The 11,183-nt window shown below is 39.9% G+C and overlaps 1 protein-coding gene across 3 annotated transcripts in view; it reads right to left on the bottom strand.

Annotated features, from left to right (window-relative positions):
- Positions 1-2,739: 2,739 nt before the first annotated feature.
- The window catches only part of tra2b (transformer 2 beta homolog), a 33,246-nt gene continuing 24,802 nt past the window's right edge, over positions 2,740-11,183 (bottom strand). For all 3 annotated transcript variants that reach the window (XM_073046396.1, XM_073046395.1, XM_073046397.1), the window contains exon 8: positions 2,740-3,596. In XM_073046396.1, the coding sequence (XP_072902497.1) occupies positions 3,586-3,596 (11 nt within the window). In that variant the 3' untranslated portion in view covers positions 2,740-3,585. The remainder of the gene's footprint in view (positions 3,597-11,183) is intronic.

Below are 11,183 nucleotides of genomic sequence, written 5' to 3'. Positions count from 1 at the left end.
AAGCCTCACCAGTGCCTTATAAAGCTATCACATCCCTTCTCTTATATTCTACACCTCTTGAAGTGAATACTAACATCACATTTGCCTCCTCACCACCGACTTAACCTGCAAGTTAATCTTTAGGATGTTCAGCACAAGGACTTCCATGTCCCTTTGCATCTCAGATTTTTGGATTTTCTCCCAGTTTAGAAAATAGTCTGCATATTTTTCTTCTTCAAAGGTGTATGACCATTCATTTTCTAACATTGTATTTCATTTTCCACTCTCTTGCCCTTTCTCCTAATCTGGTCTGTCCTGTTTCTTCACAGTACTGCCCCTCTACCAATCTTATCATCTGCAAACCTGGCAACAATTTCCCATGCAATTTCTAACCACTATCATCCATTCTTTAGATGAGTTTCTTGTTAGATCTCAGCTTTCACATCCCTGTAGAGCTAATTTTTTTTCCTGTAATGCTGTGGAAGTTATGGCAAGGCAAGGGTTAAAATAATATCTAGTGCAAGAAAGGTCATTGAAGAACAGTTTCCCTTTGCGCAGCAGGAAACCACAGTCATTTGGGCATATGGAAATGAGGTAAGTATATAAAGAAAGGATTCAAGGAACATACACCAATTAAGGGACAATTCCTATACTAACCTTAAACTATTGTTAGTTGTTAGCTTGTAGTTGCCATTGATGTTTAACACCTTATTTTGAATGTCTTGGTTGATCTTGCAAGTAAGGAATTTGAAGTGTTAGAGTTGAAGAACCCAAAGGAATTTAAACATACACAGGTTACCACTGGTCAATACACAAAACCTCTAGTCAATTCTGCATAAAAATGGCATTTCTCTGTTCAGACTTCAGAACAGTGTGGTGACAGGGGCCATGTTGTTTTCCTTGTGCACAAGAAAATAGTTTGATTGAGGAACAGATGTCCAGTTAATCAGCAATGACAATGCATGCCGGTGTGTTTTCAACCCAAGTGTTTGTAGTTATTTAGCTTCCGGTTATTCTCAACAAACCAACCCTGCTGATCAGGAAACTGAGACTCTTAGTAAATAACAATGGTGAACTTCAGATCTGCTTAAGGATTGGAAACTTTGCAGCTTCTGAAGGTTACCAGGCAGCACCTCTTGGGCCAACCATTGAGCTTTCTTTGCAAAGTCACTGAGAACATCAACACTGATTTTCTTCAAAGTTTCCATTGATATCCAGTAAGAAGGCAGCATATTCAATTGCAATGGCTTCTACACGGTCAACCAAAGGTGTTATTATCCTTTTTAGACATTTTCTTTATGATTGCACGACCCTGCTGGACAGTAAGAATTTAAAGTACTGCAGGTCTAATCCATCAGCGGGTTGATCGTTGGCAGAGAAACTGAAGGAGCTGGACTTGGTGTGGACTGTGCTGCTGCCTGTATCAGAGGAGTTGCTGTAAGAAGAGTTGGTTTGGCGTGGCTCTAAACTGGAGTCAATGCTGCCCCCCGGTGTTCGCTTGGCAGAAGACAAGCTGCATTGTGTTTGACTGCAGACTACTGCAACATTCATGGACTTGCTCTTGGACAAATTTTTTTTGTGTGTGACTGTATTTTACTGATATCTTATACAGTATGTGCTATGTCTAACTGTTGGTACTACGTTTTGCACCTTAGTGCCAGAGCTGTTCCACTTGGCTGTATTCAACTATGGTTGAATGACACACTTGAATTTGACATTGGTGTTGGCGCCCAGCTAATGTAAGAATTGAAGCAGCAGTCCATCTGGTGGTCAACTGGTGTCATGATAGAGCTGATGGGACATCTCATTGAGGTTTCTCAGTTAAATGGAGCTATCATCTTATTGGCACAGGTCATTGCCATGAGGTTTAATTGTCACAGTTGGACCCATTACCTTCTGTAATAGAGTTGTGTGTGTGACTTCCAAGTAAACTAAGCAGAACTCTACTGCAGCAAAAGAAAGGCTGCTGGAGGGGAAGATGTGCCAGAAAGCAAGTGAAAGGAGGCAAGCTTGGCATTATCAGTGAGCCCTGACAGTGTACCTAGCCAAGGGCCAAAACCCTGCACTAACCAACTGGCTGGAGAGTTCAGACACATCTTCAACCTATCACTTCTGTGGTCTGAAGTTCCCTCCTGTTTCAAGATAGTATTGTAGTATGGTGACTTGCCTCAATGACTACAGTTCAGTAGTGCTTACATCTACCATAATGAAATATTTAGCATATTTGTTAAGGCTCAAATTAGCTCCTGCTGTACTAAGAACCTGAACCCTATTCAATTTGCTAATTACCACATTAGGTCTAAAGCAGAGATATCCTGCTCAGGGCCAGCTGGAACAGGCTGTTTGGTGCCAAACACATAGTCCCCTCAAAATTTATCATGTTCCAAGTTATACAATTGGATCCCTGACTTACTTTTGGGAAACCACAATCCATATCAGAAACTGACTTGATGAAACCCTTCATTGTAGGTTTATCTGGGAAATTAAGCAGCATGGGAACCACAGTGAATCAGCACTTAATATCATAGTCAGTTGTGAGGCTGCAGCCCATTAACCATTTTAAACAAAATCAGCAGGTTATGCAGTAAACAAGATTTGATCTAAAGCACAGGTCTCACCCAGCAACTTGGACTGTTCTTGTATTTGATTGCATAGTTCTTGCAAATACTGCTTTGTAAGTCATATGACAAAGAAGAAATCCCACAGCTAAAATAAAAACACTCAAAACAAATGAAGAAAAAAAACTAAGAAACAAGGCAATTTCTGCTGAAGTTTAATGTTAATTTTGTATCAGATATTTAAAAGCATTTCACACACTTCTATTCGGTACCACAGATTGTGCACTGGTACAAATCCTTTAACAGAACAGACTTTACAACATGAACCCAGATTTATGGATACGAACAAATATTACTCTAAGGGATACAGAAATAGCCCCATGAAAAAAAATCAAATAACTTAATCTGAAGGAACTTAAAAAAGTCAGTAGTTAACCAAATTCAGTTAATTGCCATTAGTTGAGAGGCATGGTGTAAGTGTTGCCTTTTCCCAAGTTCTTGTGCGTGAAGCTGAAGTTTCTTTTTGTAGAATCTTAAAGTCAGAATTCCATTCAACATACTTACACAAGAGTTTGTTCGAACATTAACTTGTAACAATTTGTATTGTTTTTTTGAGAAATTTAAGATCTAAAAATTCACATTGTAAATAAAAACTTCAGAATTCATGGGACTAAACAGAAAAAGAAATGAAGGTCGCCACCAGTACAGATTGAATCTTATACATCAATATTAATTTCACCAAACTTCATTTTTTTATTTAATGAAAGAATTGCAGCAGCTCAGTATTTTAACATCTCATTATGTTCTCTACACTCGAAGCTGCTTATGATTACAAAGCATATTGTTCTAGCCCAAGAATATAACAAAGAGTTATTTTATTGATAACAACCCAGTACAACCAGAACATTGTTTCGCACTAAACACTGGGGTGGGGTATCCAAACACAAACATGACTAAAAATAATCATATCATTCAAAAGAAATCTTCAGCAAATTGATCAGCTACAAGTCTGTTGGCCTTACGTTTGCGATTTGGATATAAAGGATCTTCAGTAACGACCTGAAATAAGAAGTTATTTGTACAGTTTTAAAATTCTTCTGCACTGTATAGTTTCCATTGGCCACTGCCAATGCTTTTTTTGCTCCAAATTGTACTAAGCCATAAACAACCTCCTTTAACCTTTCAAGGTCAAAAGTCAACTATTTTTCAGTACTTCCAGAGGGCTGAGCTGAACTCTACCTACACATAATCGAATTTTCTAAATAATTTGTTAGCCATTTTAATGTTTAAGGAGACTGACAAATGGAATTCTGAAAAACTGCTGCAGATTTTAAACTGCCATAAAATGTTTCTTGACATGAGAATGCACAGTAGTAAATACAGCATTTCAGCAGAGTCAAAACTTTGGTTTTACAAGCAATACAGTGGAAAATAATACCCGATTAAAATCCACAGACAAGTTAAAATCTTATCACAGTTATTTGTATTTTGTGTGTGTTGCTGCAACATTATCAAGAATGTCTGCTTTTCCATTCCTAAACTGTACCTTGGGAAATTTGATTATCTGACTGTCCTTCTCCTACCTGCACACACAGGCAAAAACTAAAGTCCAAGGCACCAGAGGTAAGGACAACAAAGAAGTGGCCACGAGAGTTAGAAGAGTGGCTAAGGGATTGCCTTGTGTAGGACTGGGCCATATTCAAGGATTCAGCGGACCTGAAAGGATACGCTACAGTTGTCACATACTTTTTTATAAAGACGTGTAAATAAATGTCCCCACAAAATCACTCAGTCTTCCAGTCACTCAAGTTACCATTCTACAACCACCAGGATCCTGAACCAGCATAGGTAGCTTCACTTACAACAGCTCTGCACCAATTCCATAATCCACACTCACATTCAAGGTCTCTTTACAAGCCACATTCTCAATATTTTTTCTTCACTTAACTTGTGTCTTCTTCTGGAGTTTGTGGTTTCGCTTGTGTATGGCTTTTCAGAAATTATATTGTTTTTATTTTCCTGTAGTTACACACCATGGAAACATGCCCTCAGCATTAACACATCCATATCAATAGACACTCATCTAATCTAGTCCCCTTTGCCTGCATTTGGCCCATCTCTCTCCTCTCCATACACCTGTCCGGAAGTACAGCATATAGTTTTGGTCGCCTCTCCTAAAAAAAAATTAATATCGGAAGCAGTACAAAGGAGATTCACCAGCTACTAGCTGGGATGAGAGGGTTGCCCTACCAAGTAGTTTGAGCCTGCACTCCTTGTTTAGAAGAATGGAAGGTGACTTTATCTAAGGATACAAGGTCCTGAGCAAGTTTGACAGGGTAGCATTAGAATTCCTTTACTTCTTTCACTTGTGGCTGTCTTGAATAAGGAGACACAAGTACTAAATTTTGGGGGGGGGGGGGGGGGGAGGAGAGAGAGGAAGAAGAGGTGGGCAACCTATTTGGTAATGTAAGTTGGATCATTGCAAGTATTTAAATTGGAGGTGGGTAAATATTTGATGAACAGAGGAAAGAGGCCTGGACATATGGCAAAGATAACCATGGTAATATTAAACAGTAGGACACTCTGCTCCATTTTCTTGTTTTTGCAACTTCCATCATGAGTAAAAGATTTTGACTATTTTAATCTCTTTTTGCCCATCATAAGTTTATGCACTCCTCTTCAAGTTAATCATCATCCTTCTTCTCTCTGGGAACATAAACCCAGCCTATACAATCTCTCCCCATGACTAAAATACTCCAATCTAGACAACATCATGGTGAATCTCCTCTGCACTCTCTCCAGCTCAACTACATCTTCTATATTCCATAAAGGATTGGTTTTATTGTAGTTGGCTATATCCATTACTTGCTTCTTGCTGTGAAATATCATTCTAAATGGGCTAGATTCAATACATAAACTCAGTATGAAGCAGCCACATGGCTCTATGGATGAACAGAAATAATGCACCCCAGTACAATTTATAACCTGTGCAGGTCAGTAATTATCCTTGTTGAGGGACTAATTTCTGATTCAAAGAGCAGAGTAAAATACTAGGACAGAGGCAGGGCCTGTCATTTCTCAAAGATTCCCCAACATAAAATTGCTGAACATTACTACAAAAAATCCTATATGCAGAAGCAACATGGTATATTGATTCACAATCAGCAGAGAAGATCAAAGCTCTGCAGTCTTGTCACACTACTAGTGCATGGTAGTGGGCAAAAGAACTAATAGAGACAGCTGTTCCAAGAACATTTCCATCCTTATTCATGGAAAAACCCAGCAAATAAATGCAAAAGGCAGGGCTGAAGTATTCATCGACCTTCAGCCATAAATGCTAAATTAGTAATCCAGTATAGTTTTGCTTGAAGGTCCCAGCATCATTCCAAATGATAATTAGCTACATCAAAGGGCCTGACAAAATCCCAGCTGCAACGCAGGCAAGCTCTGGAAGAATATCACATCTCGAGCTACAATGTTTCTGTACATTCCTAATATCAACAAAATGTGGAATAATTTCTCAAGAATGTTCTGTCCACAAAAGAACAAATCCAGTCCAACTAATTATCGTATAGTTAATCTACTTTCAAAAATGTAAAGTGGATGGAAGGTGTTACAAATAATAGTTCAATTGCATCTATAAATTCAGTTGACATCAACGTTGTTGGCAACGGAGACAAACAGAAGGAGATGGATTAGCTGGTTAATGTGTATTTAATATTACAGTAATATTTGAATAACCTTGTAAATGTTGATTAAGCATTCTTTGTTTAAATAATTCATTATGGGTTATATGTAAAAATAAGTAAATTGCGTACGTCATGACACCACCACGTGATACACGAGGACTTCGCTAAAAGTAAAACACGAAGTTAGACTCATGTTTTGGACTCCTTGTCTTTCTTTTAATTAGTTTAATGTTTCGTTGTTACAAAATATAACAGTGGTGAAGTATTTTTAAAATGAACCGGAGATGACTAACCACCAGTGGAAGCACAGTGAGATGTTCCAAGTTTTTAAAAAAAAAAGCAGCACAGCACATGTCTGGAAGGGAAGACATGATCAAGTTTAAAAAACCCCCCACAGAAATGGCTGGCTACTTCAGAAATATAATCGTGTTCGACTGATTGACAGGTAATTGGCTCATATATACTGAGCTAATTAACAGTATTCAGAAGCAAATGGAATAGCCAATGAGGAATAAGTACCGGTTTCAGGTTTAAAGGCGTACAGTTTGCTTTGAAGTTTAACTACTCTAACCAAATCAGCCGAAATGAGCTTTGCTGACCGCAGAACGCTTTAGATTTCATAAACTGAATCAAAAGGGAGTCCATTTCAGTGTACGAGGTTGAATCGAAGAGACTGAGCACTGTCAGTTCAATAATGGGCTTAATGATGCACTGAGATATCACTTAGTTTGTAGAAGAAAGCATTCAAAATGGCTCCTATCCTAACCGAAGCACAACTCTGAGCAGTTGAAACAGCTGTATTAATAGAAACAGCAGGGACGCAATGAGTCAGTCAGGAATGAAAGTGACCGTAAACAAAACTGTAACATCTAAACAGAAACACGCTTGGCCAAACAAATGGTATTACCATTGTGGCAGAGGCTCACATACATATACCCGAACAATGAAGGTTCAAAGGTAAAACTTTCAGAAAATATCACAAAATAGGACATGTACAAAGAGCATGTCGGGGTGACAAAAATAAATGGACTGCACAAGGAACAGAGAAATATAAAAAATCGTAGTTTAAAAAAAGCACAATCTGTGAGCTGTTAATGAAAAATCTGATAATGATGAGAATGACGGACTGGGTAGCCTTGAGATCTGCAATGTAAAGCTAACAACAGACCAACAATATGGCTTACACCAGAAGAGAATGGTAAATCAGTTAAAATAGAATTGGACAGTGGCTTGACTGTTTGCCATTCCACAAAATGAGTTTGAACAGAATTTCAAAGGTACCAAACTGAAGCCTGCAGATATCCAACTAAAAACATTGAGGTTGCATGTGGTAACTAAACAGGTGGGCCAGCAACCTGTGTGAGGGTCTAATTGGCCGAGACAACAACTTGATCCACCCACTATTTGCATGCCACATCCCCTGTAATAGTGAACTGAACGCGAATTAAGTAAGGTACTAGATGATGCTACAACCACCTCCATGCTGGACACCGTGAACTGTGGCCTAACAGACAGACATACTTTACTGATCCCGAGGGAAATTGGGTTTCGTTACAGTCGCACCAACCAAGAATAGTGTAGAAATATAGCAATATAAAACCATAAATAATTAAATAATAAGTAAATTATGCAAAGTGGCATATAATAACAGAGGGCAAACAGATGCTGGTGCCAACCTCTGTGCCTCTGTTTTAAAAGCATATTGGACCAAGGAAGTAGCATGCTGCACAGAGAAATTACGTAAGTGATGAAAGCAGTGGTCTTTGTAGGTAACATATCTGAGAAAGCTTCTGATAAAGTTAATCAGGCAGTTACTTGTGAAATGTGGCTTGGTTTTAAGTTGGAAGCTTCAGGAAGTTTGCAAGCATTCAGCTTTTGAGAATATAAAGAAACAGAATCTACTCTGTGTGCATTAAGGTTATTGTAGGAATTTCAAGAGGGAGACAAAAAGTAAGGGGGGGTCAATGGAGATACAAAAACAGAGGATTCATCACAATGTTGTGGATGAGGAAACCAAGAGGAGTGATCAGATCGTTAAGGGAGCAATAAAAGTATTAATAAGAAAACACTCTAGCGAACTAAATGCATCTTCCCAATATCACAATACACATCCTAGAAAGAAAAAGAGCAGAAACCTGAGAAAAGGAAGTCGTTACTGAGAGAGAAGCAAGGATCAATATAGATCCAGAGAAAAAAAGCCAATGAGAAGAAAATAGTCCATAGCTGTCAGATCCACTTCCTGCAATCTTAGAGTCAACTCCTACAACCACTATGGAGGAGGACTTAGAACCTGACATTGTTTTCAGAACCAGAAGTCTCACCTGCCAATCAGAGTGACCTCCCTTGTCAGGAAAGATGTTATCCCACAAGAGTAAGAAAGCTGTGACTTAATCTTTAGGCCTGAATGGGACAATTTAAAATTTACTACACTGCGAATTCTGCATATAGTAGTTATATTATACAGTATACCATGTATATAGTTGAGATGCATTCCCTATTGAGTTGCAGTTTATAGCTAAGCAAGGAAGAGTGTCGTGTATTTAATATTTCAGTAATATGAGTAATCTTTTAAATATTTTGTTTATTAAGCCTCATTTGTTTCAATTATTATGGGTTGTATCTAAAAATAGGTGAATTGCATACATCATGGTGCTACCATGTGTTTAAGTGCAGAACTTGCTTTTTCAAACATGAAGTTAGACTCACATTTTGGAGTCCGTGTCTTTCTATTGTTACGACTGTGCCACAACTCTGAGGGGTCGAAGGGTACAAAGTCACCCCCTCCTTTTTGAGAATCGCAAGATCGCTATTAATTCGGGTCTGGGACCCAGGAAATGAGAGAGACACATGCAGAATCCACAAGGGTTTGGAATGTGTCCTGACCTCAGCGAAACAAAGCCACGGATAACGGCCATTGTCTCTTGGGAGACGGAATTGTGTATTGAGTACTGAACTATTCATTGAAGCCCTCAGGGGATGACCAGAGTGGGCCGGTTGAGGGATTGCATCATCCCAACCTGACTGACATCTGAGACCCCGTGAGTAAGGATAAAAGAGGGTCTGGGGAACAACCCCTTTAGACGCACCAGGAGAAACGCTAGAAATCCCGTGGCAGCGTTTAATAGCGACAGCCAGTGGGGGGCTCGCGTGCGTCCTTTCCCGTTGCCTGGGATTGGGGCCTTACCACGGAAGGACGGCTTTAGCTAAAGGAGAGGCCATAAGTGACCGGTCACACCAACGGAACTCTCGAAGGATCGGAATCATAAAAGGAATTGGCAAGTTTCTAAAAATCTCTCTCTTGACCCCAACCAAAGGCTGCAGCCTGAATGAACTTTTATATTTCCATCGGACAATACATTATCCCCTAGACAACGATAGAGCTATTTCTTATTGATTATTATTATACCCACACTTTTAGACTTAGAATTGACGATGTATATTATCTGTATATTTGCATTGATATTATTTTTGTGTATTTTTACCAATAAATACTGTTAAAAATAGTACCATCAGACTTCAACGGACCTCTCTATCTTTGCTGGTAAGTGACCCAGTTACGGGGTTCGTAACAACGTGGGATCTCGTCTCGAGATTTGATACCAAATTGGAGGGCCAGTGAATCGGGCTTGTAAGTCCAAACTTGGATGAATTTATAGAAAACCCGACTCTGGAGGCGCTAGAGGCAGCCACAAAGTCGGAATTGATAAATATTGCGAAAGGACTAAACCTCGCAGAGGTGAGGTTGTCAATGAAAATGCGGGAGGTGCAGAGGGCCATAACTCAGTATTATATTGTGAAGAATGTGTTTTCTGCTGAGGTATTGGAAAATATCCCTGAAAAGGTACCAGTTAGTGGGACGGCTCAGTTAAAGTTGGAGAAATTGAGGCTGGACACAGAACAGAGGAAGAGGGAGCATGAGCTCCAGCTAAAGGAGTTAAGAGCAGGACAGAGCTGAGAAGCAAAGGGAGCATGAAATTCAGTTAAAACAGCTGGAAGCGGCTGTAAAGGAGAAGGAAAGGGCTGAAAAAGAGAAGGAAAGAGCCGAGAAGGAGTCGGATAGAACTGAGAACCAAAGGGAGGCGGAGAAACAGAGGCAACATGACTTGGATATGGAGAAGTTAAGGCAAGAGCGAAGAGTTCAAGGGTCAGACCGAGAGGAGCAGTTTAATGTTAGTCGGGAGTTTAGGTTAGTACCTCCGTTCAAGGAGACGGATGTTGATAGTTATTTCTTGCATTTTGAAAAGGTGGCAGTGAATCAGAAGTGGCCCAAAGAGCAACGGATGGCATTGTTACAAAGTGTGTTAAAAGGGAAAGCACAATGGGCATATGCGGCGTTGTCCATGGAGGAGGAAGAATCCGAGAATTATGAGAAAGGAGGCCATTCTTCAGACCTACGAATTGGTACCTGAAGCCTATAGACATAAGTTCAGAAATTTAAAGAAAGGGTGGAATCAGACATATACCAAGTTTGCCTATGAGAAGGGTGTGCTCTTGGATCGCTGGTGTGCAGCAGAAATAGTGGAAGAAGATCTTTGGCATCTCAGGGAGTTAATTCTGATTGAGGAATTTAAAGGTTGTGTTTCGGATGATATCCGGATGTATTCGAATGAGAAGCCGAATAAGTCCATCTCCGAATTTGCTAGGTTCGCAGATGAATATGCCCTAACCCACAAGACAAAGTTTTCCTCGAATAAAAGTTACCAAAAGACCGTGGGAACGGTAGAGAAAGCCTGCCGGCTGAGGCAGAGATCCCACTGGGAGCTAGTGGTAAAATTGAGGAGGAGAGGCAAGACGGCAGGAGAGGTCCTGGCTTGACCTGTTTTAATTGTGGAAAGCTGGGTCATATTGCATCCAAGTGCCTTGCTCCGAGGAAGGAGACAGGAAAATGGAAAGCAGCAGTCCCTATAGGATGTGCTGTGGTGATCAGTAAATCAACGAGAGAGCCCAAGGTAGACAG

This window comes from Hemitrygon akajei, chromosome 5 (assembly GCF_048418815.1).
Source record: "Hemitrygon akajei chromosome 5, sHemAka1.3, whole genome shotgun sequence".
Classification (NCBI taxonomy): Eukaryota; Metazoa; Chordata; class Chondrichthyes; order Myliobatiformes; family Dasyatidae; genus Hemitrygon; species Hemitrygon akajei.
Note: the sequence above shows the minus strand (reverse complement) of the source record. Positions and strands in the feature narration are given on the sequence as shown.